The sequence below is a fragment of the Strix uralensis genome, chromosome 1 (genome assembly GCF_047716275.1).
Source record: "Strix uralensis isolate ZFMK-TIS-50842 chromosome 1, bStrUra1, whole genome shotgun sequence".
Classification (NCBI taxonomy): Eukaryota; Metazoa; Chordata; class Aves; order Strigiformes; family Strigidae; genus Strix; species Strix uralensis.
Genome location: NC_133972.1, coordinates 43,214,368 through 43,242,291, shown reverse-complemented (window position 1 = coordinate 43,242,291; position 27,924 = coordinate 43,214,368). Strand labels below are relative to the sequence as shown.

General features: G+C 40.7%; 1 protein-coding gene across 6 annotated transcripts; it reads left to right on the top strand.

The window, feature by feature from the left end:
• The first annotated feature begins 90 nt into the window (after nt 1-90).
• C1GALT1 (core 1 synthase, glycoprotein-N-acetylgalactosamine 3-beta-galactosyltransferase 1) lies at nt 91-16,794 on the top strand. 6 transcript variants are annotated; one of them, XM_074863866.1, is made up of 4 exons: nt 91-202; nt 6,386-6,625; nt 8,308-8,975; nt 12,275-16,794. In XM_074863866.1, the coding sequence occupies exons 2-4, from the start codon at nt 6,403-6,405 to the stop codon at nt 12,482-12,484; spliced, it is 1,101 nt and encodes a 366-aa protein (XP_074719967.1). In that variant the 5' UTR covers nt 91-202; nt 6,386-6,402; the 3' UTR covers nt 12,485-16,794. The 6 variants fall into 6 exon arrangements, with proteins under 6 accessions (XP_074719967.1, XP_074719998.1, XP_074720007.1 ...); XM_074863897.1 differs by lacking the exon at nt 91-202 and adding an exon at nt 301-405; XM_074863906.1 differs by lacking the exon at nt 91-202 and adding an exon at nt 380-560.
• Nucleotides 16,795-27,924: the final 11,130 nt, after the last annotated feature.

Sequence of the window (27,924 nt, the reverse complement as noted above, 5' to 3'; positions counted from 1 at the left end):
CCCAATGAGCAGGCGGCGGGGCGGGGCTGGGGGCGGGGCTGGGGGCGGGGACGGCCCCGCCCCTAGCCCCGGCGGTGCGCAGCGCGGGACGGCGGGATGGTGCCGGCGGCAGCGCGGGGCGGCGGGTCTGGCGGCGGCCTCCCCTGCGCGCGGCCAACGGCTGCTTGCGGGCCGCGCGGCTGAGCGCGCGCCGGCCGATGAGGTGAGGGGGCGGGCGGGCCGCGGCGGCGAGCGGCGCTGAGGGTCGGCGGCGGCGGCGGGCCCCGGGCCGGCCCGGCCCGTCGCTGTGGGGAGCCGGCCGGCCCGCCGGCGGGCAGGCCTCTGAAGGCAGCGGCCCGTCTGAGGAGGCGATGTGAAGGAAGGTGCCTCCCTGTGGTGACCGGGTGGGAGGAGGCGGCTGAGGCGGTGCGTGTCACCCCGGCGGCGGCGAGAAGGGCCTGCAGGAGCCGCGGTTGCGGGGACAGCAGGTGCCTGGTTCCCCGCCTGGGGAGGAGAGGCTCTGAAGGAGGGGTCTCCTTGGAAGACAGCGAGTCCTTCGGAGCCCCAACGGAGGGAGCAAGGTGCCTTGTGGAGGGCGGGATTGCTCGCTGCTCCCCACCCCTCCGCCTCTGCTCCTGGGAACGGGGACTTCCTGGACTGACGTCGCAGTTGCCTTTAGTAAGACCTAGGCTGGCAAAGGTCTAGAAAGCCATGCTTTGGACATGGGAACTTGTTGCTAAATGAGGGTGTCAGCTTTTGGAATGAGGAAGGAGATTACAGACATCTTTTTTCCCTCTCACCTGTGCTGTGAATTGTTACATATCTTGTTTCAATGCTGTTATTGGCCACCTGTACCAAAATACCTTATTTTTGTTGTCTGTATTTTTGTATAGAACAACCAAGCATTTTTGATGGAAAAAGTTCCTCTCCAAATAAATGCTTACAACATTAGATATTTTCTAAAAAACTAAAATATTTTTGAAAGTGAAAAATACAGTCTGTGCTTAGTTGATAGGGAACTGCAGCAGTTCACAGTAATCCTCAATGCAGGCAGCATTAGCAAATGTACAACTGTTTTGCATATAGCTTCATTTTAGAAGCATATGGAATATGTACATATAAAGCTTCTAGAAATAACAGGATTTAGCAGAAGACCTTTCCTGGTCATTGCACAGCTAACTACATTTCCTACATCTTGACTTTAATTATTCTGATGTGTTGCTTGACTTGTTAAGGACATGGTAGCAGAGATCAATTTCACTGCTAAGTATGCAGCTCTCAAAGGACATTTACATTCCGTTTTATGCTGGAGTCTCAGAGCTTCCCCCTCACTTCGTAAATAAGGGATACAAGGAAGGGTCAGCTGTGTAGTCTAGCAGTATTTCTTATAGTTAATTTATCAAATCTTAAAGTGATTTTGGAATGGTACTAGGAAAAAATACAGAAAAATACCTAGAGTTATGTCCTGCATGCTGTAAGTTTCCAAATCCCAGATCTGGGGTTTTTTTGTTGAATATGTTTCTTCTTGAAACAAGTTCAAAAAGTTACATGGTCAGAGTTTGCTTAACAGTATTAATTTTAAAGGTGGTTGGTTGCCTTTTTTTTTTTGAGGGGTAGGGATGGGGCAATTTCCAGTATCATATATTCCTAGTGCATAGGGATTCCCTACATTTGCTTTGGTTTAGGAGAGTGACCTTGACCCTCACTGGAACAGCTAGCAGATCGAGAACAGTATTTTAGATTAATGTGTTAAAAAACTCATTGCCAGGATCGCAGCAGCGGGGTGGGGGTGGGACCCCATTAATCTCATCGGAGGAAGCAGCCCCTGGTTCTGTCACTGCAAAGCCATCAGCCCCATTGCCCAGGTGTGACATGCATCAAGATAAGTCAACAGTAAGGCTCTCGAACAGATTACAGGATTGAGGCAGGTAACTGCCAACAGAATATGGGACCTATTATGAGATACAGGAGGAGAGCATCTTGTGACTGTACAAATCTTATTATGGGGTGTTTAGGGGAGGGGCTAAAGGGAGGGAACAAGATGGTTTGAGGACAAGCAAGTATGAGAAAAATAGAAGGATAAGGGGATAAAGGGCCTGGTCAGTTGTAAACGAGCGTCTGGTCAGTATGTCTGGCCACACCTGGGGCCAGATTACCTGCAGCCTGTTCTCTTATTAAGCTTCATTTCTAACTGTATTCCTGGGGGGGCTCTGTGCTATATTCATGAGGTCTTAAATGCCAGCAACCAGAGTGGTACCATAAGTTATAGGACTTCTGTTCCTGGTGTGCAAGAAACTGGAGTGAGTGCAGGTCTGAATGCCAGCAGCCAGAGTGGAGACTGTAAGTCATAGAGGCTTGTGTGTCTGGAGTGCCAGCAACAGCGGAGAGTGGAGTGGACGCGTATTGTTTTGGCAAGTATGCCAGCGCGTGCTTGCTAGTGCATATCATGCAGGGCTAGCCAGGATGAGAGCCGTGGGAGCCAGGTTTTGAGGCAGTGTCCCACACTTCCCACTGGTGAGCATGGGACAGGTAGTAGGGAGATCAGAGGGTCTTCAGTCTGGCAATATGAGAGTCCAGCAGGTCTAGGCCAGCTACTGGGGGGACTGTAAGATCTGTGGGTTGTTTTGGCTCATCTGCATGTATGTCTCTTAGCAAGGCAGCTGGAGATGAAAGGATCCAAGGACCAGTTACTGAGTAGACTGAATGTCTAAGGCCACATACTGGGGGATCATGGTACGCCTGGGGGGAGTTGTGTGGGTGTACCTAGGTGAGGAGGTCTGCACCCCCAACTGGAGTGGGGCTCTGGTGAGGCTGAGGATTCAGAGTTGGTTCCTGGATAGATCAAGTGTCTGAGGCCAGTTACTGGAGGGATCCACATTGTATGTGTATGTATATTCCCCACTAATGGACTTTTGTCCTGGTCAGATAGGGAGAGAAGCAGTATAAGGGCCTGACCACGTTTGTGTTTGCATGAACACAGGTTTTAGCTGTGTTGATCTGTATGGTCAGCCATGCGTATATGCATGTTTGTATGTGCAGCTATGGGAATACATCCCCAGCCTTGTCACTGGCTGGACCTGGGGACAGGGAATTGCAGCAGCCTTGTCTCCATTCAGCTGCTAAGTTCAACAGCCCCTAACACTGGAAAATTACTTTTTCTGTAAGTTTGAAGATGCAGAAATCATTGACTCTCAAAACTTAGATTTGGAACCAGATCTTCAGTGACTGTTAAGTTGTGATAGAATTTTAAAGCATTTGTTGGTCTGGTTGATGTGAATAGGGCTACCTACATGAATAGATAGATATATTTGTTTAAGCTGCCGTGACAGAGCAGTGGAGCATAATTTAAATTTAAATTTAGGCTTTTGTTGTAAGTGGTTTTTTTTTAAAATAGTGTCTGTTTTTTAACTCAAGAGAAGTAAAAATAGAAATAAGAATAAAAATGGGGATCTTTTAGTGGTAGGTCACTTACCTTTTCCCTCTCTATATGTCATAGAATCACAGCATCACACAATGGTTTGGGTTAGAAGGGACCTATAAAGATCATCTAGTCCAACTCCCTGCCATGAGCAGGGGCATCTTTCACTAGATCAAGTTGGATGAAGCTCTGAACAATGTGATCTTGAACAACTAAATGTTTTGCATGTCTTGCCCCTGAATATTTCCCTGTATAGAAAAGAGTGTCAATAGAGTCTGAGTGGGGATGCTTAGCATAATAAGAACCGACCTTCCTTTTAGACATTTTCTGGTTCTAGTCTAATGCTATAGCATTCAGTTGTTTTTGCTGGCAAGTTAAAAGACTCTACTTAGATCAAATATCAAGATAATATAAAAAAATGAAGATTTCTGTCCTGTTTACTGATGGAGTTCATGAACATTTGGATACACACATGTATATAGTGATCCAGTCTGTTCATATAAAATACATAGAATGATGAGCAGATTATTTTACATTGAAAACTGTAACTGGAGGTATTTCATATCAAATATGAAATACAGCTTCAGCATCTGTCCTTACGTGCTTCTAGAAATCCTCTTCGCTTGTGGAATACTGCCAAATCAACTTCTGACTGCCAAATGTGATGAATGCACTTTTTTCTCTTTTAACATTTCCAATACACTTAAAGTTTTTTTTTCCTAAAGAATCTAATTTAACATAACTCCATAGTTTAATAAGCAGCCGTTATTTTCAAGTGATTTTCTCTTTTTCTGTCCAAGCAAGAATAATTTTAACAGCTGGTAGAGCAGATAACTGAAATTGTATGGCAAAGAGACACTACTACTGAAAAGTGGAACAATGGAAATTGTTTCTTCTAGAAAGTTCTGTAGCTATGCTGCTTGCATGCATGGATTTTTATTTTTTCCCCTTTTAATATGCTGACAGAAGGCATTGTTTTATTCTGGCCCTCTCCTTTTGTGTATTACAAATTTTGAGGGGACTTTGTGGTGATAGATGGGGAAAGTGAAAACAAAAAAATAGTAATTTTAGTACAGTGGATACTTTTCAGTGCATGTAGGCTTTTGCTTAAATGTTTTGGTTTTTTCTTTTTTTTTTCTTTGGAAGGCACCCGATCTAAGTGCTCATGTTTTTTTCCCAAGTTAGTGTCATATCAGACAATAGAAATAAAGCTGGAAACCAAGTAATTTTTTCAAGGCCGGGGTCACAAATGGTAATGCAGTTGATTTTATACTTTAAGATGTGATGTCTGAAGGCAATCATTAGTCTCCACTAAGATGTAGTACTGAGAGAAGACAATGTATGATTAAAAAAATTGTATAATGTGTTTTTTCATCTTAAAGAACTATAGCTCCTTGTCAACCACAGTTATAATTATGTGAATTTGATACAACTTTTAGGTTTCTTGATTTTTATTTTGTGCTTCAAGTTGTGTTTCCAGTTTTCTTTTTCTAGCAGTGTGGAAACGCACGCATATCACGTGTTAGAGCTGCTTCCCTTTCTAATGATCTAGACCTGCAAGTGTGCAGTAAATTTGATGATTTCTGAAAGTTCCAACGTAACAATATGTACCTGCTTTCTGTCCTTCCTGTTTGCCGTTCAGGAGAGCGCTCAGACAGACAGAAAGCTGGTATTTGGAGTGTGTTGCTGCGAAGTGATTCATGCACCTTGCTTGGGGACAGTCTTCTTCCAGTAGACTCTGCAGAACCGTTGAGAGAAGTGGGTGCGGCCTAAATGAGTTGTTTTGGTGGCTGCAGCTTTTTTCTGATCCATGGTTTTCATCAAAGCTTTGTACATTCCATTATTTTATTTTTTTGGCTCCCTAGGTAACTAAATTGGGTTCTGCCCATTGACGATCCTAATGGAGGGGAATATCATCAACTTGTTTGTATGGCTCTGGCTTGAATCCAGTATATATTTGACAGTCAGTGTTTTTGTAGTTTAGTCATGAATTATTAAAAAAATATCTGATCCCTTTGCAAAGATGAAAAAGCCTCAAGCCTCAACAGCCTGAAATTGTTTTGCAAGTCTTTAGTATATAAAAATTCTCACTTGTTTTGGATGTATAAAGCTCTCTTTATGCAGGCGTAGATGCTGATTTTGTTTGATTTTATAAAAATGGTCAGCCAAGGCTTTTATTTTTTGAGGAGCAAGGGTGTGGCTGAAGTGAAGGGTTTTTTATTACTGAAATACAAGGTTTTTGATGTGTAGAAGAGGCCTTGAGGCTGGTGCGTTTACTTCTCTTCCTCCAAATGCCTTTTAAAAATGGGTGTTTCTGTTTGAAAATTCAGATGTCTTACTCTTTCTTCTGAAAGTCTATCCTCAGTACTTTTGAAAAGTGGAGGGAAAACTGCCCTACTTTGAGAGTAGATTTGCTTTTATAACTCTTCAAAATCTGTTTGCATTTGACATCTATTAAAGAATTCCTCTAATATACTTACTCCTGGAGTTTAAGTACATCTCATGACCATATGGTATTTTGACCTGTAGATTGCCTTGATCATCATCTTTTAGCTTTAGTAAAAAACTTAGGTATTACATTTTAAAGTGCAGATTTCTTGGGACGAAGAGAATGAAGAAGTGAATATATATTACAATTTTATAATTAAGATACTACACTTCAAATGTATACATTCTTGCTTAAATATAATGAATGGTTTTTTGTACAGTCACTATTGTGATTTATGACTGTCCTTTATAATTTTAAGCTAGAGAATATATGATAGACCCTTGGCACTAAATTTATCAACGGTTATACAATTTTATATGAATATTTGCATTACTCTTGCACTTAAACGTCCATGCAAGCCCAGGGGAGCTGGATCTGAGCTAGAACTGAGCTCCCACTTCCAGAGATTTAGTCCTTGATTTCTTCCCATAGTTTTAGATTTTATTTCTGTGGCTTTAAGTGGCTTTAAGCTTAATGTATTTTTCATTTGGTTTTAACAGTGTATTACCTTCAGGAGATGGCCTCTTCTAAGTCTTTGATGAACCTTCTAACCTTCACTTTTGGATCAGCAATAGGATTTTTCGTATGCTATCTTCTGTTTAGCATTATACTAGAAGAGCAGGTTAAGATCCAGCCTCATATTCTTCACAATGATCCACATGGTCAACACTCAGCAGATACCGATAACAATCAGCTGCAAGGACAAATGAATTTCAATGCAGACTCTGGACAGCATAAAGGTATTTTGTTACACCAGACTAATTATATAATATGCTCCCTTTTTATGCATTGCAAAATGTTGCTTTCTTCACTGCCATGAATTTGTATGAATCCTTTTCTTTCACTTTCCCCATGTTCAGGTTACATCTAAATAACTTTGTTCTTGTGAGGTCTACTGAACAAGGTTTTCTTTGTTTACGTTTTTATTAAAAGTGGTGATCTTTTTCCTTAGAGCCCAACCATTTGTCCAGCTTCTGGATCCAGACTTGTTTGGAGCAGGAACTTCTCCAGTGGACTATTGACATCAGATGGTGGTTTTGCTAAGCAGATATATTTGCTAGCATTGTAGATGCGGCTAAATTGCTTTTTAGCTTTAAGAAGCTAATTTTGGACCACTTCTAACTTTTGATCTAGCCTCTTAGATAAAGCTAAAAAAAAAAAAATTCACTTTTTGACACGATTAGTAAAACTTGGAATTGGGCTGAGGGGGTCACTGTAGGCATTGTTTGCGAAGCTGATTACGCAGCAATCGAAACACAGATTGCTCTTCACAGTCAAAAGCAGAAATTTTGTTGCACTGATTTTTATTTTTTTTTTTTTTCCCCAAAGAAGGTAGATCCTTCTAATATTTCAGGCATACTTTTACATTTGACACATCTCATTAAATGAGTTAGTTCTAAATCCTAAATACAGATAATGTCTGAGTTGGGATAGTTTGGATGAGAAAAAATGCACTATAATGCATTTGCCAAAGAAGACGTTAATAAGTAATTTGCTATTTAAATGTATTTAAACTGCAAACTTTGTAAGACAAGTTTATGAGTGTTTCACATGTTAATTGTAGAACACTGTTACAAAGAAATTTGATCTGTCATTGCATGAAGTGTAAGCAGGAATATTTTAGGACCAGTTATGCAGATTTCACTTTCCATGAAATATTCTTTTACATGAGTTAAAATTGGTCTGTATATATCAAGTGAAAATGTTTCTTTGAGGGAAATAAATGCTTTGGTGGCTTGGAAAACATTACACACCGCAGATAATTGTGTCAATTTTGTAGGATTGTCTGCAAATAAAAACATTTTAGCACAACAATAATACTAGTTTCATAGTATCCTAACTTATTTAACCTGATTTTTTACAAAGAACATTTAACTTGATTTGGTGATAAATTCGTTCTTTCTGGCTTACATTCTGCTTTTTCCTTCAAAAATATGTTGCTGTTTTAGAAATATTTATTAGGTTTTGTTAGTTAACATGAATATATGTAAGAGAGCTTATTAGCTTTTTGACCTGTGTTGTAATCATTAAGTTGTGTTCATTGTGAATGGCAAAAATATTCAGCTTTTTAATTTTTATTAGTCCTATGACACCATAAAGAGGTTGCCTCCAAGTAGTTTTTATGTACAAATCCAGGTTTTCTAAAGCTACACTTCCCTGAACAGATACCCATTTTGACATGGCTCTTATGCTCTCCTTTATCCTGTGAAGTTGAAGTAGCTTTAAGCATTTTAGTTTCTTGGTTTGGGGAGTCTTCCTAAATGTAATATTAAGTTCATTAGCTGGTACATTTGGAGGCAAATGCCTCATCTCTCTCTGCATGTCTCTTCTGATGCAGATACAGAATGCCAGCGGGGAGGTTGCTCTTTGTCTGTTTTTCAATCAAGTCTAATATTGTTTTGGAACTTTCCTCTTTTTTTAGATGAGAATAAAAATATTGCAGAGGGACTGTATCAGAAGGTGAAAATACTGTGTTGGGTCATGACTGGACCTCAAAATCTAGAAAAGAAAGCCAAGCATGTTAAGGCCACTTGGGCCCAACGTTGTAATAAAATACTTTTTATGAGCTCTGAGGAAAATAAAGACTTCCCAACTGTGGGCCTAGAAACCAAAGAAGGCAGGGACCAACTGTACTGGAAGACTATTAAAGCTTTTCAATATGTATATGACCATTATTTTGACGATGCTGATTGGTTTATGAAAGCAGATGATGATACATATGTTATATTGGACAATTTGAGATGGCTTCTTTCAAAATACAGTCCTGAACAACCAATATATTTTGGAAGAAGGTTTAAGCCTTATGTGAAACAGGGCTACATGAGTGGAGGAGCAGGATATGTTCTGAGCAAAGAAGCTCTGAAGAGATTCGTTGCTGCATTTAAAATGAACAAATGCTCTCACAGTTCCTCTATTGAAGACCTAGCACTAGGAAAATGCATGGAGATCATTAATGTGGAAGCAGGAGATTCTAGGGACACAAGTGGTAGAGAAACCTTTCATCCCTTCGTTCCAGAACATCATTTAATCAGAGGATACCTACCAAAAACATTCTGGTACTGGAATTATAATTATTATCCTGCTGTAGAGGTAAGTCCTTAGGAACCTGATACCCATTTTGTGAAGTACCTCTTATGATGTGTATGAATGTGTATGATGTGTGAATTCGCAGTTTAATAGCAGCTCAGTATATTTTGGAAAAGAAGATTTTGTTGTGATATCCTGTGATACACCTCTGTGTAGATGTGTTAAATACATTAATCAACTAAAAGTTGCTGCTAAGAACTTAACGTTCCAGAAGAGCTAGCGAATCTTAAATTATTACTGCTATTTTGCTATGTTCTGTGGACAGCAAAAAATGATGAAACCTTTTTGACACATTTGTCTAGTGTCACCACTACCTTCCTTGCAAAGTTACTGTTATGTTTTGTTCCCTCATATCTCACACACAGTGTCCCTAGCTTCTCCAGCCACTCAACTACCAGTGTGCAATGTGAATTTAGACCGGCGTGGTTCATTCCAAGGCGTGTGTGCTTGCTGTACAGAGCCAGGTCAAACAATGGCTGAGTTAAGTTACAGCCTACTGAAGGGAAGGTGTCACTGATACACCTTTATCTTTTACCCAACAGCAAACTTCGCATAAAACCTGTAGAAATACAACTAGTTTTGAGACTTGCTCATGATTGTAGTTGGTTAACAGTGCCCAAGAGATTCCCACCTTACTGGAGGAGCTAACTGGTGGGTAATGGTATGCATGACTGTACTGCCTGCTGATCTTTTTCCCTTCAAATGGAAATGTGCTGCAATATACTTGTCTTACAACTGATAACTGTGCAGTGTTACCTGGCTTGAACACTGGTAGTTGCCCTGCCCTTATTTTTTTTTATTGAAGGTTGTTAAAATGTACGTTTAAGTGAGTTCCATTGGAAAGATTACAGAAGAATGAATGTTGCCTAGATGTGAAATAAAAGCATGACCCAAACAAGGAAATATGATTAGGTTTCTTTGTGTAGTTATACTGGACTCTTGTCTCCCTTCTACAGAAGTGGAGGAAAGCATGAGAGCTGGCAAAGCTATTTTTAAAAAATTCTGTTGTTGTAGCAACAAAAATAGCATTTACAATCTGAAACATTTGTTTTGACCTGGATTGGGAGCCCAGGGAGTCCTAAAGGTCCTCGGGTTAAATTAAGGTGAAATGACACCAAATGACTGGTTGAAATATTTTACTTGCAGTAGAAACAACTTAAACTTGGAAAAGGATTATAAGCAATGTGGTCTCTTATTGATAAATCTATAACAAAGAAAAGAAAGAAAAGAAAAGAAAAAAAAAAGAAAAAAGGAAGGGAGAGAAAGTGAGTTAAAGAATCCGGATCACCACCCCGAGTTTCAGTGTAGTCTCAGGTCTGGTAATCTTGGGTGGTGGGTGCACACCCAGAAATGTTTTCTGTTGCTGTTTTAAGTTGGTTTTATCATCTGATTTGCATACTAGATGAGGAGAGGGGTTTTCCACAAACTCTTTTGCATGAAAGATGAGGAAAAGGTGGAGCATGGGTTCTACACCATGTGTTGAGGGGGGATGGGGTGCATTAACCCTTCCATCCAATTGAGTCTGTGGTCATCATCTCTCCCTACCATCTTTACCTTTTCCTCAGTTTTTTTCTTGGGCAGTTATCCAGCCATTAGCTCCATCTGGTGCTGTGTGGTTTTCTCTTTTATCAATTATTTAGCTCTTCTTCAACAGTATAGTTGTAAATTAAGGTGTAGGCATTAACCCAAACATATGGTTTTATTCAGTCTATGTCTCCCCCCTTTGAGGCTTATCTAAGGAATTTGGCTATACAACTGCAAGGGAGCAGAGCCATGCGCCCTCACAGTCTGTGCTTCCCTAGGCAGATAATTCATTCCTTAGACTAACCACAAAGGCCACAATTTGTCCTTGAGGCTTTCTGTGTTAGTGAATCTTTGAGGCATTAACTCCTTCAGTTCCTCACAACATCCTGAGTGCAAGAATTTCAGATTGTCTTTGTGTTCCACATCTGAAATCTCTGGTTTAAAAAAAAAAAAAGGGGGGGGGGGGGGGAGCAGGGGGCTACTTGAAATTGAAGCAATTTGAAGGTATTCTGCACTGTAAACTTTGATGATCATATAATCTGTGATGTAGCTTCTTTTTTAGGATTATAATCTCAATTTTAAAGGTATTGTTTTTCAGCAAGGTTTGAGATCAGCGTAAGTGGCCAAAATCAAGGATAGGATGTGGGATTTTTTTACACAGTAAAGCTGGGGAAAAAAAAAAATCTAGTTCTTCAGTAGATACTTTTCATTGTAAAGCATCTGTTTTTATGCTTGTATTCAGTGGCTAGGGCATTTCTGTAGCTGAAAACAGCTATGATCCTGTATTTAGTGTGTCAGGATGCAGCAGCTTTAGCTATGATTGCAGTTTACGAGTGGCTGAGCTGTGGACAGTTACATCTGTAACTGATGCAGTGACGGTGGGGATCCATAATGGAAATCACATAGTTGGTCCTGTCCTACCATTTTTGTGTTTGGATAGAGCCTACTTCATCTGGTATCAAAACCAAGCTATATTGATCAACCTTAGTAAGTATTGAAAGAATAGCAATTATGTAACAATTGTTCTCTTCAATGTCTTTAAATCTTAGTTCCTGTTAGAGTTGGAATATTAGCAGGTCTGCAATCAAATCAGATGAAAAAAACCCCACAAAACTGTCTTCCAGAATAGTGTTCTCAAAGCTGAATTTGAGCTAGAAAATACAAGTTATAACAAATATGTTAATAATGATCTTTTAGCTCTTAAAAATGCTTAATAACTTCAATGAAATTAATAAACTTTAAAAAAAAAGGGTAGTTCTAAAATTATTTGTTAGAACTTTCTATATGTAGGAAGTTAGGTACTGACAATTTTGCCAAACTGTATAATGTGTGAACACACACAGAGGTGCCTGCGAACACACGTTTGGCTTATATACTCTGCATGGATGCTGTCAGGAGTAACAAGCATGTATTGTTTCATATAAAAGTGCAATGCATTTAGACCTGCTTGCTGCTGCTTGGTTTTCTTTAAACACCAACATAAAAAAAGAAGTATGGAAAAGCAAAAAATCCTCCAACATTAATGAGAGCAGCTAGTTTTTTCATTGGTTTGATTACAGAAGCAAAAGACTTTGTCCAACTTTATTTTGAAAGGATGCTTTGGCAGGTATGTCTCATATATTTTGCTTGCCTAACATTAAGTTTTGAAGTATATGTATGGCTGACGACAGTGAATTTCTTACCATGAAGTCAATATGTGTTTGAAATCTTCCTGGATCTTTAATCCAGGGCACACTTTGCAGTTCTTGCTGATTATTTTGACTTGTTTTGTATTTTAGGGTCCCGGATGCTGCTCCGATCTAGCAGTTTCATTCCACTACGTTGATTCTGTGACTATGTATCATTTGGAATATTTGATTTATCATCTCCGTCCATATGGGTATTTGTATCGGTACAATCCTGATTTGGCAAAGAATCCAGAAGAGCAGGGCAAAAATGAAGCACTGGAGGATAATCAAAAGCTAAAGCAAAAAATTTCTGAGAATTAATTGGACTTTGAAGAAAACAAAAGAAGCCAGTACAATGAATAAGAGTCTCCTCAAACTCCTGCATGAAGCTTGTGGACTAAAATTACTCGTGGTGATTCTTATTTCAAAAATGATGTTGGCAGTACTTTCTGTCACTGTCTGTGTACAATAGAGTCCGGTGCTGGCTGCGACTGTTTGGAATAGTGTGACCTTGCAGCCCTGCTCATGAAGATTGGGGGCCCTAAAGCTGTGAAATAGGAGGTTGTTCTGGTACACTAGTATCTGGAAGAATTTGTATAGAAACCATAATGGACGGGTGCAAAGATAATCATACAGTATTTCTGTTCCTTTTTCTGTTCTCCGTTTCCTTCTAGATGTTCTGTTAGGTCAGTTCTGATATTAGAAATTGGATGTCGCACAGTCAAATACTTCATGATGGCTTTCTCTAGTATTCTCAGTATCTTGAAGTTACTTTGTGTACCTTGCCCTATAAGGAAGAGGCATGAAAATAGAATCTCAAGTCTGCTTTGCCTTAATGACAGACTGGTTGTTATGAATAGGCAGAGATCACCCAAAAGATTCATCTGAATGGTTTCAGAAATGGAATTGACTGCTATGAATTATTTTAAAAATTTTTACGTCTCTGTTGCACAGAACAATATGAATTTGGATCACTACTGTTTTGCAGAGAAACCCAGAAATAGTTACTTAGTTAATAGTTTAAATAGTTTAAATTGCTGAGGTGATGCGAGCTGCTTACGTATTTGCCTGTGGCTTTTTTTTTGGTATAACTTGCCCTATTGGTTGAATTGATAGAAAAATTAGTCTCAGAATTTCTAAGCATAAGATAAGGTAGATGCTTTTTGAAATAAAGACTCTCTTCCATCACACCATCCATGTAAACAAGAAAGAATAGTATCTTAGCAAAGTTATCGTGGCATTATAATAACTTGGTTTCAGCCAGTATTATAATTAGTTTGTTTCCATTTCAGTTTCACATCACTACTCTCAGATTGTGGAGTTACCTTATTCATTAGAATTTTACAGATACAAACAAGTCCTATTTTAAAACTGCAGCAAAGCTGATTTGACTGCTTCCCTACCCATCTAGTTTATTCGGCTGAAGTACTTTATTTCACTTTTCTGAACGGTTTCCTTTTTCCTCCACTTTTAAAAATTTCTTCTGTATCTGCTTCTTGTTACCTTTTTCAGAACAAAGTGTTAAATGATCCTTACTTCACTCTTTTTGAAGCTAAAGTATATAGTTATTCAGGTGAGCCAGCCTGAATGCAGGAATCTTTCAAAGTGCATTAACTTTCTCCACTACTTTGAGTATCTCTGCCTCTTAACTGCAAACACTTTCTTGGTGTGAGACCAAACAGGTGTTTTAATTACTGAAAAATTTTCAAAGGCCAAGCCTATGTTTTATATGGTTAGTGTAAAACTTTATGTTTTTCTCTTTTTCAGACTGAGTGAATAGTAGTATGGGGGATGGGATTAAGCTTGACATGCAGTGTGTCTTTATTCCACACTTGAACAAAAGTTTCTTCATCTTTATCACTTTTCACCTTCATCATATTGATGAATTTGGACACAACGTAATTACCTCCAGCCATTGTTCTGGAAAGGGCACATACTGGTAGCAGACAGCCTTATTTACTACTGCTGTCCTTCAGGATGTTCCTGGAAGAGGATGTTACCATAAAGTACTGGATTTTTTTTTTTTTTTCCAAAGATAGTTCTTGTACAGATCGGGGTTCTTCTGTTGTGCAACAGTAAAGAATCATGACTTCCTTTCTTGCCATTGCTCTGCAGCATGATGGCAATTACAGAAATATTAGATACATCTTTGCCTGAATATAGGCTGGGTTCATATATCAAGTATTAGTTAAATGAATAGTTCCTGCAGGGTTAAATCTGTTGGTCTTTTATGAGCAAGACTGCCTCTGAAGTACTGAAAGGGACAGAAGCTTTATTTTATGTTAATTGACCGAAGTAGAAAATTATAACTTCATTTGTTTAAAAAAGGAAAAAGTCTCCAGTTTGCTCTAGTCAGAGGGATGCTTGTCCAGAGGAGAATGGATGAGAGGTGCTTCCTTCTGTGAGCTAAACGTTTATCCCACGTGCAGCACAACCCAGTAATATTGTGAAATCCATGTGGTATTGATAACTCCAGTGGCATTGTTCAAACATGCAATTAAAATTTTCTGTAATACTTCAGTTATGAAATTAAATCAAGATCCCAAGTTAATCTCTTTGTAAATTCAGCCCGTGTAGAAGATCTACTGAACTCCTGTACTGTTCCTTTATTACTGCTTTCTTCCTCATTTCATCTGTGGGGATTTAAAGATTTTTGTACCACAACAGGCAGAACTAATCTTGCATATTCTCTGCAGATTTGTGTCCTATGTTTGCCCTGTGCTGCACTGTGAAGTAACATTTCCTCCTCATATTCCTTACTGTCCTGACTGTCTTGTCTTTGGGTTTTCAGTTTCATTATGCATAAATCTCAGGTGGACAGGAGGAAGTGGGTAGTGAAATGTTTAAGCTCTGTACAGGTTGGTTGCTGAGGTGGCAAGTTCACCCAGCCACTGCTGAGCTCATGCTGAAGCCTTTTCTCAGCAGCAGTTCTGATTGTTGTCTGCTGCCCAACTGGGGCTTGTGGGTTTAGCAGAGTGGGGCAGGAATGTCCCTTTTCACAAAACGTGCAGGACCCCAGAGAATGGAGAAATAAAGGAACAGGTTCAATTTCTTGAGGGAATAAGGCTCAGAACATGCTACCTTGTGATAAATAGGTGGCCTGCCTGGAGAAGTAAGAAGAGCCTTTTCTTCAACCGTCCATTCTTGCTTTGTTTTAAAGTGTCCTTGTTCTTAGGCCTCTGAATCTCTTTTGCCTTTCTAACAGCACTGCAAAGAATTTTTTTCTTCCTTCCAGACAAGCTAGAAAAGTATCATTTTTTACATTCTGTGATTATAACAGAGGACTGTTGTTCTCTGTTTAATTGTATTGCCATAGCAGTGAGCTGATACCTCTGAAATAATTGGTTTGTATCTCGCTACCTTCAAAAGCTTCAGTAGTTCAAGGTCGGAATGTGAACAGTTAGTATAATTTTAATGTACAATATCACACTACTGTTAGTAGTTTGTTATTTCACTCTCAGGTCTTTGTGCTTTGAGAAAGTATTTACTGAGTCTGAGTATTTCTGGAGCCCAAAGAGGCTGCTGTATTTCAGGTGGATAGACCTTTCTGAAGCACAGCAACAGAGGCTTGTCTTAGGCTATATCGATTATTGTTCCGTGTCTTTGGGTTTTTTTGCTTCTAAAAGAGGTTTCTTAATTTTATAAAATCTAAAAGCTTCCATTAGCACTGTAGTGATTTAAATGACCCATCTAAAAATTTTGAACTAGTTGTCTTGAAATTACTAGGCAGCGGTTATTTGCACGTGGATGTGAGAATGTCACTTAGTGTAACAGAGTAACGTTTTAACCTTGTGTTGTGTTTTTTAGTTCAGAAAGAATGAGAACGCCAAGAAATTACCTTCAAATCCCTGCTCTTAATCAGAGATAGTATTAATCTTTGCAGAAAAAGACCAATTTTAATCTTTCACTCCCAGTTCATTTTTGCAGTCTATACCGGTCTCATTCAAGAGGTTAAATGCTGGTGATGTTAGCACTGTCTCTCATTTTGCAGATCTCTTTTCTCAGTACTTTCTGCCTTTAAGGCCACTTTCTTTGTTTTGCTTTGGTGGGGGTATATATTAAAAATGACTTTTTCTTCTCATCTTGCCATGTGTTCTATTACACTTCCAGAAGTATAAATTTTAGTGAGTAGCTGATAAACCTCTTACAAACAGTTTGCTATCTGAGCAGGGTGTTTTATCTTTGTATGACAGAAAAGTGCAGGTTATTTCTCCGATGTACCTGCTACTCATGTTGATGGTGCACGCACAGATGAAAATAGATCCCTCAATACAGGACCACTTGGAAAGGCAATTTTGTCCTTTTGCTGTCAAGGAAAGCTTCTGTGGAACTCCAAAAGTGTAATTTGCTTTGTTTTACCATATTGTATTTAAAATACTCCACAAATGTTATTAATGCTCTAAAAGAACTGAAGATTGCTGCTGGACAGTATGCTCCATTTAAAACCTGTGAATGTTTCACTTTGCAGTTATAGGTAGTTGTGTCCCTAATGGCAGATATAAGTTGGTGACTTGTCTGGGATGATCACCATAAGGATTTGTTTCTTAAATATCTTCTTTGAAGTGCCTTTGACCAATTTTTAGCATCAAAATTAAGTTGAGAATTGAATAAATAAAATAAGTTATCTCATACACAGTTCATGTCTGTCTTTATTTCCCCCTCCTGTACGCTAGTAGTGTAGCATTGCAGCACAATTTAGCCTAATAAGAACGTTCCTACTTTTTCTTGGGTGAGTACAGGGGAGTCAAAAAGCTTCTAATTTGCCATGTTTTCTGTTACTATATTTATGCTATTAACAAATAGCAAACTATCTTGAAAACAAAGATGGGGTTTTTTTAAGTGTAAAATTAATGGTGCTAGTACTGAGTCACATAAGCAGGCTGCTGTTTCTGCATTGTCCTCATTTTTCAGTGTCTCCACCTTGTTACAGAGTCCTGAGTGAACTGACTACAGCTGATACCGCTAAGATAAACTGTTCAAAATTAACCAGCTGTTTTTTTAAAGGGATTTATTCTTTCAGTGAACCTCTTCTGCAAAAAAAACCTGTTAAGCTTTAAATGTGCTTTCTAACTTAGCTTTCTGCTATTCATGCAGAAGAATATTCTGCAGTAAAGAATATTCCACTTGTGCAGATGGAAGGTGTCTTTATGTACGAAATGTTGGTTGTTGGACATGGCAGGCACAAGCACGGTACAGCTGTGTTCCATTACCATATGTACTTACTGTACCTTAAGACCCTGCTAGTACTATTAACCTGGGTTAATTAACTATTTCATTTCAAAGTGCAGGAAGTGTGTGACAACCAATTTAACTGTGCTCGAAAGCCAGAATATTTTAGCTAAGGAACAACGGCCAATTGAATAGACGATAAAAGCTCCTCTCTGAAGTGTTGGGCATAGGTTATGCTTTTATGTAATGCCACTATAACTTTCAAATGTCAGGATCAAACTAGAGCCAGCAAATTGGAGGGTGATGGGAGTACTGGAGCAGAAAATTACAGCTACTGCTCTGGAGATAAACTGTTTCATAAGTGTGGGTTTGCTTTGCTTGCTTTTTTTTTTTTTTAAATATGTAACAGACTCTGTGTATTTGATTACCAGAAGTTGTAGACACAAGTGAAATATCTTTAAATGAAGGTAGGCTCTCCTAACCTGCTCACTTAGAGAAAGCTTCATTGTCTCAGGAATTTCCCTAGAGTTCTCTGTGCACTAGTGTGAACTAAAAAGAAATGTAAATAAATATCTTACACCCAGGGACTGGTAAGTTTGTTCTAAGCTGCAGGGAAGATAAGCCTGTGTATTGCTCATTCCAGCTCTCGCTGCAAAATGTTTAGCAGTCTTTCCTCCTTTTTGACAATGTTTCACCTAAATGAGGCCCTTCTCTGGATTCCAGAAATGTGGTGGTGAGGGACTTACTCCTCATACAGTTGTCAGAGTAAGTGAGAAAACCAGAGTCCTGCAGTGAGCGTTTTCATTGTTCCACATGGAAAGTAATTTAACATAGACTTGGGAAAACAGCTGGATCATGGGATCTTACTTCTAGGTGTTAGGGTGGTATTTGGCATTTATAAAGGAAAAGGTTATTTAATTCAGAAATGTAGCCCAAGCTCTCAATTTTTTCATCTTTCTAATATATATTCCTGCAAGACTGCTTGAAATGCCATTAAAAATAAACTGTAGAGATGCTCTCAACACTGGTTAGTCAAACAAAACGTGGCAGGGAGACTACTGAGTACGCTTTCGTTAACACTGGAATTTGGATCTGAGCAGTGACCCACAGGCTTTCCTTTTAGCCCTTCTTTCCAGACTCCCTCAGCCCCTGTTCCGCTGTGTGTACACCCCTCTTTGGCGGTGAAACTACAGCCCCTTCTTTCCTTCCTCCCCCAACAATGGTTTTTCTGTCAGCTTTGTTTTATTCAGGGAGGTTGAAGCCTCAGGTGCTGGAGTCTCCACTGGTACTGACCAAAGCTTCATACCCTGGTGTCCTAGTTCTACTCAGGGCTTTTCGTGTTGGGCAGCTCTGGGGATGAGAAAGTGTCAATTCTTTTACATATTCAAGGTGTTGCCTTCTTTGGAGGTGTGATTCGTCTTTTAAACATTCCCATCTCCTTTTTTTGCCCCTTCTTTTTTCCTTTTCTGTCAATAGTTTCACCCTCTGCTCTGCAAAGTGCTTTTTGAGGAGTACGTGATACCAGATGGATTGCTGTCATTTTCATGCTCCCATGTGGCTGCAGCTCACTTCAGGTCTGTATGTGAAATGGTACGCTGCCTTCAGTAAAGTTACGTGTTTTAAAATCAGTGTAAATGAGCCACTAGCAAAGGAGGAGTTGGAATCATGTTTTATCATTTGATGCTGAAAATACTTCTCAGTTTGGTAGGATGAACAGGTGGACTGGCTCCAAACTCTAGCAGCCAGTTGTGCTAAAGAAGTACAATCTTTTCCTTAGAGAAGAGGGAATGTGAATTTTCCAACTGTCTGCTAAATGTTGCTACAGCCGCTATCTTATTTTTTTACTTTTGCACAAAGAGGTGAACAGTCTTTTGCAAAGCTGAGTGGCAATAGAATTTCAAATTTAGAACTGAATAGAGATGGGAGTTTCGTAAGAATGTTAAATAAAAAGTTGATGTGGGCAGCTTGCTTATTTCTTTTCATTCAAACTCTAAAATTTTACTTGAGTAGGTACGTAAGTTTGCAGTACTATTCTTCAGTTGTACAAAACCAAACTGTGGTGTGTGTGAACCCATCGCTTTGGCATCTTGAAGTCAAAAAGGTTGGTGTGCTTTGAATTTCTACCCCTGCTTTCAGCAACTCCTTGCCCTTTTCTGATTTCTTTCCCCTCCTAGGATAAAATCCCTGCAAGGCAAGGAGCTTTGTCAGTAACTTCAGTCACCTGAAGAACTGGGTCAGCCTCCTGCTGCTGCTGCTTCACCCTGAGTTTCCTTCCAGTGTTCCCCAGCAGCTCTGGATCCTGCATGGTCTCGGGTAGTCAAGGTCTCGACTCTTCCTCCTCTAAGAACCGATCAAAGAGACTTAGAAATTAATGTGCATTAGTACCCTGCACCTTTAAAACCTTGGACTATGATTTTTTTTTTTTTCTTTCACTGTCCCACATGAATTCTTAACTAGCATCACCTGAATGTTGTGCTGTCTTTCTGCTTCCAGCCCCTGGAGTTGGAGAGCATAACATTTAAGAAAAACATTAACTTGGGGCCCAATCCTGAGTACTTTGGTAGAAATCAAAACAAATAGGTATGTCTCTGTAATTATTACTTTTAAAATGTTGTCTTCAATCTCCTAGTTCTACTAAATTTGGGAGTATGGCAACATTGTTAAGTGTCTGTTCTCTGGTTCTCTCTATCTCAAGTGGAGGATGCGGCTGTACGCTGGAGCCCATACCCTTCCTAGATTTGTAGCCCAGGTGAGCACTCTGCAGGGATTAATCATAAATCGTATGAAAATGATGCCTGAGGGTCTGAAATTTTCCCCAGCACAGAAGAGTGCTTCACCAGCACCAGCCGTTCATTTACCACTGAAAACAGCAGGCTTCACATATTACACTGTAGATTCTGTGGAAATTGTAGCTGAACTACGATTAGTGTTTCAAGGACAGGTATGTCTAAAACCAATTTTCAAACACTGTTTAGAAAAGCAAACTCTCCTGTTCAGAAGCTGGCAGTGCTTCAATGTGAACAACGAAGTCTTTGTTCCTATTTATCAATGTTACCCCATTTTTTAGCAGAGAATAGGCGGTGTCTGTTTACCCAGATTAGAACATAATTTGTCAGTCTAATCAACAGCATCCTGCTTTTAAAGTATTCCCTGTCAGCTGTCTTGGGCTTTATGAGCTTTTCCTTTGTCAGCTCCAGAGCTGCATTTCATGCATCTTGTTCAGACTCATTCAACTAAATATTTCTCAAAATGCATTGACTATGTTTTCCTTTTAGGTAAGCTTCATGATCTCTAAATGCAGAAGTTGTCTTATCAAATGTAGATCTGAGTGTTCACAAATTCACACCAGTCCTGGTGGGAGAAGTCTCAGGCATCAGCTGTATCTTGCTTTAAAACCATCATTACAAAAGTAGTATTTGGGTCTTATTAGTCACTGTATAACTACTAATACTTTCTCCAGGAGAATGAGTTAGATTCACAGAGCCTTTATTATTTCATATAATGCTATCATAACTGCAAAAAAATATCCCACTGTAAATGCAGTTATGCCAGTCTATGCTTTGGCCAGCTCCTCCTTCAAGGAGTTTTCAGCAATACCAACTGAAAACCAGTACTGTACGCGTGTGTGGTGGCTCTCTGCTTTGATCTGTTTCTTGCCAAACTGATCAGTCCTGCAGCAAAGAGTTTCAGTATTGCTGAATGGGTTTTTTAGGAGTCAGAGTTGTGGATTTCGTGTATTTTTTCAGCAAAGCTTTTTAAAAGATCCATATGTACTGGTGGCAAGCTGCCACCCTGAATGCTCAGTCCTTGTGAGCCTCAAAGAAGTGGAGGGAGCATGAGTTACTCTTACGTAGAGCATCTAGGAATTTTACTCCTGACATCACTGTAAAATGAGGAAACTGTCTACAAATGTTTAACAGCATGAAAAAAATGAAAGCATGTTGGAAAAAAGGACACATTTGCTGTGTCCTATTAGCCAAATATATTTGTGAGCTAGACGTGGGCCCAGGAGAGAGAGAAAACTCCAAAAATGTTAGGCGGTCCGATGGCTTTTGCAGTTATACAAAGCTGATTACATACATTCAGCTGGACCACCTAGTCTTTTGACTTCTAAACATATAATTATGTATTGTAGAAGCAGCATCTAGGATGTGTAATGAAAGAAAATGCTGGTATGAGGAATGTGAATGTTCCTTGCTAATATATCAAGCAGTAGTAGTAGAGAGATTCTAACATGGCTGAAGAGAGGACAAACCCTTTTGATTTTATACCTCTGTATTATGCTACTGCCTGGCTTGCTGAACTCCAACATCTGTTTCAGCTGGAGCATCTCATCAAGGAAACATCTTCACGATGGGTTTTCAGTGTACAGCTGCAACACTTTGTACTTCTGCTGCTGGGCAGCACCTTCTCTATTTAATGCCTGCCCAGACCTTTCCCACCTGACTGCCCTCAGGAGCCTCGGGCTGTTCACCATGGTCAGGTTTGAGGATGAGGCTCACTTTTCTAGGATATTTGCCTGGATGCAGGAGTGTAGAAGCTTGAGTCACCCAATCTGACCTTTAGCTGACTCTCCTTTGAGCAGGAATCCTGGATGGACTAGATGACTTTTGTGGTCTTTTCCTACCTGAATTATCCTACAATCCTAAATCAGCTTTGCGGGGAGATGTTTTGGCACCTGCATGTTTTTCCTTCAGCTCCTCTGGGTCCTGTTGGTCCCTGCTGCTGCTTTGCAGTCAGCTCCCATCCACAACCCAGAGAGCCCCTGCCTGACCGCCCACAGGGCTGTGTCATGCCCATCTCATCCTTCACAGAATCACAGAATCATCTAGGTTGGAAAAGACCTTGAAGATCATCCAGTCCAACCATTAACCTAACATTGACAGTTCCCAACTACACCATATCCCTCAGCGCTATGTTGGCTCTACTCTGAAACACCTCCAGGGGTGGGGACTCCACCACCTCCCTGGGCAGCCCATTCCAATGCCTAACAACCTGTTCTGTAAAGAAGTACTTCCTAATATCCAGTCTAAACCTTCCCTGGCACAACTTGAGGCCATTACTTCTTGTCCTATCGCTTGTTACTTGGTTAAAGAGACTCATCCCCAGCTCTCTGCAACCTCCTTTCAGGTAGTTGTAGAGGGCGATGAGGTCTCCCCTCAGCCTCCTCTTCTCCAGACTAAACAACCCCAGTTCCCTCAGCCGCTCCTCGTACGACATGTGCTCCAGACCCTTCACCAGCTTCGTTGCCCTTCTCTGGACACGCTCGAGTAATTCAATGTCCTTTTTGTAGTGAGGGGCCCAAAACTGAACACAGTAATCGAGGTGCGGCCTCACCAGTGCCAAGTACAGGGGTAAGATCCCTTCCCTGTCCCTGCTGGTCACGCTATTTCTGATACAAGCCAGGATGCCATTGGCCTTCTTGGCCACCTGGGCACACTGCTGGCTCGTGTTCAGGCAGCTGTCAATCAACACCCCCAGGTCCCTCTCTGACTGGCAGCTCTCCAGCCACTCCTCCCCAAGCCTGTAGCGCTGCTGGGGGTTGTTGTGGCCCAAGTGCAGCACCCGGCATTTGGCCTTATTGAAACTCCTACAGTTGGCCGCAGCCCATCCCTCCAGCCTGTCCAGATCCCTCTGCAGAGCTTCCCTACCCTCGAGCAGATCAACACTCCCACCCAACTTGGTGTCACCTGCAAACTTACTGAGGGTGCACTCGATCCCCTCGTCCAGATCATCAATAAAGATGTCAAACAGGAGTGGCCCCAAACCCGAGCCCTGGGGGACACCACTCGTGACCGGCCGCCAACTGGATTTAACTCCGTTCACCACAACTCTTTGGGCCCGGCCATCCAGCCAGTTTTTTACCCAGCAAAGCGTGTGCCCATCCAAGCCTCGAGCAGCCAGTTTTGCCAGGAGAATGCTGTGGGAAACGGTGTCAAAGGCCTTATTGAAGTCAAGGTAAACTTCATGCGTTTTCAGTTTCTCCCTTTCCTTCCAGAGAAACAGCGGTATTGTGGAACTGCTCATCCTTCTGAATAGTACTACACAAAACATCTCTTTTATTTCTCATTTTATAGAAGAGTAGTTACACTATTCTCTTTTGTCTTAATACTAACATAAGCTGTTTCCATCACATGGGGAAGGGACTGTTCTGCTGCATTGTATAAGCGACTAACTATAGGTTGAGTTTGCCCTCCTTCCAATGTTGTGTCCTGGTTAATGCACACTGGGTGTTATGGGTGTAAACGTTCCCCATCTCTCTGTTCCTGTACAAGAGTGTGCCTATTGCTTGCTGAACTTGGAGATCCCATTTCCTTGGTATGCAGAGCTAGAAGGTTAATTCTGGCACAGTTCCTTTCTCTGTTACAAAAGCTTCTAATCTCTGACAGCCAGCAGGTAGCTGCTATTAAAAATGCCATGAAAAATAATTATAGGCAATGTGAGAACAGGATCCAAAATGTTTTCTCCCACATGGAAGTAATAAAGGGGGGCCTGTGCTGCTTGCAGCACCTGTGCCTAACTTAAGCCTGGTGCTTAAGAATTACTTGTTGTAATTCTTAAAAAGCAAATACATAATGAACAGGAAACAAATGCAACAAGGCAGGAAACACTTTCCCTTGATGTTCAGTTCAGCATTATTCTGATATTTAGCATTTTACTGCTGTTTCACAAATACATCTGTTCCTTGTTAGAAGAGGACGCAGACTGGTTAAAGAAAGTGCAGTTAAAGAAACACAGCCAGTATCCAAAAACTTTACACCAAGACCCACAGAAGGAAATGTCCAAACAAATGCTTGCCACCCTGTGATACCCAGCGGGCAAGTAGAGTGCCTGAGGACAGGTGGAGGTGGAGACCAAGGTGTGCTACTGGTATGTCATGAGTGTGAAAGGTCAACATACATCCGAGAGTGAGAATGATCCTGATACGATGGTTGGAATGAGTTTTATATCACAAATAACTTCTAGATCTGATGTCAGTGCTGCTGTCTCCCATTGCAGCGGTTTGATTAATAGATGCTGCTCTTTTGAAAGCTGGAATGGGCTCTCATTACAGAACAGGATGCTACGGAAAGCAGTGCAAGATACATAAAATTAAAAATATTTCCCTGTGCAAAGTATACCAATTAAAAAAAAAAAAAAAGGAATTTAGTGAATTAGTGTTCTCAAAATGAAGCCTTGTTCTCAGGGCCCTATCATGAGAAAGCTTTACAGAGAAGGGGTGTGATGGGGCATTGCTAGTTTGAGTTTACTGGAGGGTAAGAAGGTAGTTCAGCTTGTACCCCAGGTTGTATCCAGGAGGGCTCATGCTGGGCGCATTGAGGCACAATCTAAGAGACCAAAATCTTTACTCCTGTCTGAGTCGCTGCACCTCCCTGCACAGCAGCTCATGAGCTCTGGAGCCCTTAACCTCAAATCACCGGGATGAGTAATCTAGCTCAGAGTAAAGGCTGCTGCTGCATAATAGCTTCATTGCCAGCATGACACGTTCTCTGCCTGGCTTTGTGCTGTAGATAAAGCTTGGGGCCCTGGACTCTGATTTACTACCTCTGCTATTACACTGAGCAGTGACTTCCCTGGGTGCTTGGGTTTCCAGAAAGCACTCCTAGGCTTGACATTTATTGCTAGATGTACATTTGCTATTCAGCAGCCTTGCAGTGGTTATAGATGAGGTGGGGTGCTGCAAGGGGATGTGATTCCGGGGTTATGTTACTCTTTGGCTTTCATACTGCGGTACAGTGCATAAGGGCCCCTTTACAGCTGTGTTCCTGCTTCAGCGTAAATACCTTGGAAGACTTGTCCCTGCAGTGCTCAATATCTGGTTTGCTGAACATCCTGCTCACACAATGTCCAGTTTAAACATCAGTCCTAAGACAATTTATAAATTTGTCAAACAGACTGAGGAGCATGAAGTAGCTACGGTGGCCAGTAGAAAATGTAATTTAGTGAGATGAATTAAGAGGTGATTTTAAAAGTCCTCAAACACCTACTGCTGCTGAGCTGAGTTTTGGAAGTTGTTACTTCAATATAATTTGTAAACACCTGTTGACGTCTTGCTGTTTGTTTTATAGAAGCATTTTGTTGTTTTCCTCCTGGTGGCACTGTAGGATAAAGCTGTGGTCGGTGGGGCCCTGTACTGCAGCTGCATCATTTAAGATGCAGGGATTTCTTCTCGCTGACATGGCAAGTTCTGTTATGCTTGACTTGAGGACCAGTCTTACTCCATGTTAACCTAAATTACTGATCTGGACTTTAACTTATTTAAGGGAACTTTTGTTGGGTGAATTTCTCCTCTTAAAAAGGAAAGTTCAACCAGCTTATGAATTCTAAACAAATCCAACACATCATGGAACGTGTCAAAAAATCTCAAAAAAAACCTGACATATGACTACTGAATTCTCAAGGATCCTGCTCAAAGGATGGTTTTCACTCACACAAGTTCGCCTGTATGGTCTAGAATATCCAGCGAGTACTGTGACTTTTGGTTGACTATATTGTACAGTTTATCGAGAACGGAAGTCGAAGATTTCTATTTGCAAACATGATATTCCCTTCAGGCAGAGTGCAGTTCTGCCTCCAGCACTGCCCTTGTCAGTATGCTTTCTGCTTATTACAGCAACTTGTGTGTTTTGGCAGCCTGTGCCTCATGTAACTTATGATCTGCACAGTTATGCGGCGTGCAGCCTGATGGAGTCCCAGTCGTAGTTCTCTGAGGGTCATTGCAATGAAAATAGTAATTTTCAAACCAGGATTTTATCTGTGAATCTCATTATGCTTGAATTAATTGGAAAATACAGCCTTTCTGGTCAGCAGAAATATATTTTACCTATTAATGTACAGTGTAGTTAAAACTGATAGAAGCTATCCTTTGAGAAAACATGATGCACTAGGGAGTTGCCCTGAATGAAATAAGGAGTAGCTGAAATTGCCAATTATGTCATGATGGTAATTCAGAAGAACTACTAGCTATTTGCTTTCCATGGAAAAATTGCTACTAGCTGTCCCCAGCCTCCCTTCCCTGCCCCGCTCTCCACACCCATGCCTGCATGCTCAGCGAGCCCAGGACACCCCTGGGCCAGTGGGCAGCAACCAGGCCACAAAACCCCTGAAATCCTTCTCCAAATTGATGCCTTCCACGTGCTGACCCTCCCTCCCCTGAGCTCCTCTTCTCCAGGATATACCCAGGCACGTCCTGGGCCTGGAGGCTTTTTTGTATTGCTGCTCCTTTATTTACTGCTCTGGAAGGTTTTTTAAAGTGTCCTGAAAGCTTTAAGCTGCTGAGAGAGGAGCACCAGCCCAAACACTTTCAGCAGCACCTGGGATTAGCTGAGTTTGCAGCAGTTTTAAAGCTAATCCAAAACTCTTTTTGGGGGTTTACTCACATGTCAAGCCTTGTGGTTGCCAGATTTATTCTTGTCAAAACTCTTTATCTACTGTTAGTTTTACAATAAGAAATGGTTTTCTTTGTGTGCCAAGGTCAACCAGGTCGGATGTTGGAGATCCCTTTTGCCATGCTAATAAAATGCAAAAAATCTCTCTCCCTGTCCGCACTTAGGGAGGTTACAGCTGCTGAAAACAGAGACTGTGCAACAAGGAAGAGAGGCCACATGTTCTTCCTTTTTTCTTAGAAATTGCTCTAAAATAGGTCTTATGTACTGTTAGAAAGCCAAAATAGAAAGTCTTTATGGGTCATGTTTTAGAGCTTTATCCATTTGGTTGAATTTCTAAATACTCCTGCTTAGAAAAAAAAAGTCAAAAAAGTAGAATTTAGCTCAAAATCTAGGTTTTGTTTATCCCTGAAGCTTAGACCTGATTCTGTCCCTACTAAAAGATGCGATAATATTCCTGGAAGACACTTATATTTAAAGCTGTCTCAAGTAAAAATCTAGTAACTAAATATATATTTCTTTGTCTAGCTACCAAGTATGATAGCTGAGATGTCTGCTTACATTTGCCTGTGCAATTTCAAACCCTTGATCTACTGCAGCTTCAGCAGCAGCTGGAATTGCTCTGCAACTGGGAAGGTAAAAAGTAAGTCAGAGGAGACTGAAATGATATTAAAGGATGATTGATAAAAAACGTTGGTAGGAGTAACAGTAGATAATGGGGATGTCGAAGATCTCTGTGCTGGACCTATAGTATCAGGAGACCTTTGCAGGTAGAGCTGGGGTGTCCCAGCCCCACACCTGCCCATGAAGACTTTGGCACTTTCACAGAGGGGTGGAGGAAGAGGAGTTATTTGTTTTGTTTTGAATAAAAGATCTTTTTTAAAAATTCATCAAGTTACATGTGAGAACTTGCTTTAAACTGTGTGCTGTGAGCTGGATGCCTTTGCAAGCTTCGAGAAGGGTGTGCTGTATGTACAGATAGTGCCAAAAGAGCTAAGGTGGCAGCTAAGCAAGAAAAGTGCAGGAATGCTGCAATAAACCTATACTGTCCATAAAATTTTTCTTTAAAAAAGTGGATGCTGTCTCAGCCATGCTATCAGTAAATTATTTTTATTTCTCTTCCTCCCCAAGGAATGTCTGACAGCAACTTCCAAATAAGGAAACATGGTAATTGTTTTTCCAAGGATGTTTGAAACTGCAGTGCAA

Coding starts and splice junctions, on each gene's coding strand:
- C1GALT1 (XM_074863859.1), top strand. CDS start 5,098: ATGCACCTTGCTTGGGGACAGTCTTCTTCCAGTAGACTCTGCAGAACC. Junction 6,626..8,307: donor AGACTCTGGACAGCATAAAG/GTATTTTGTTAC, acceptor CTCTTTTTTTAG/ATGAGAATAAAAATATTGCA. Junction 8,976..12,274: donor ATTATTATCCTGCTGTAGAG/GTAAGTCCTTAG, acceptor TTTGTATTTTAG/GGTCCCGGATGCTGCTCCGA.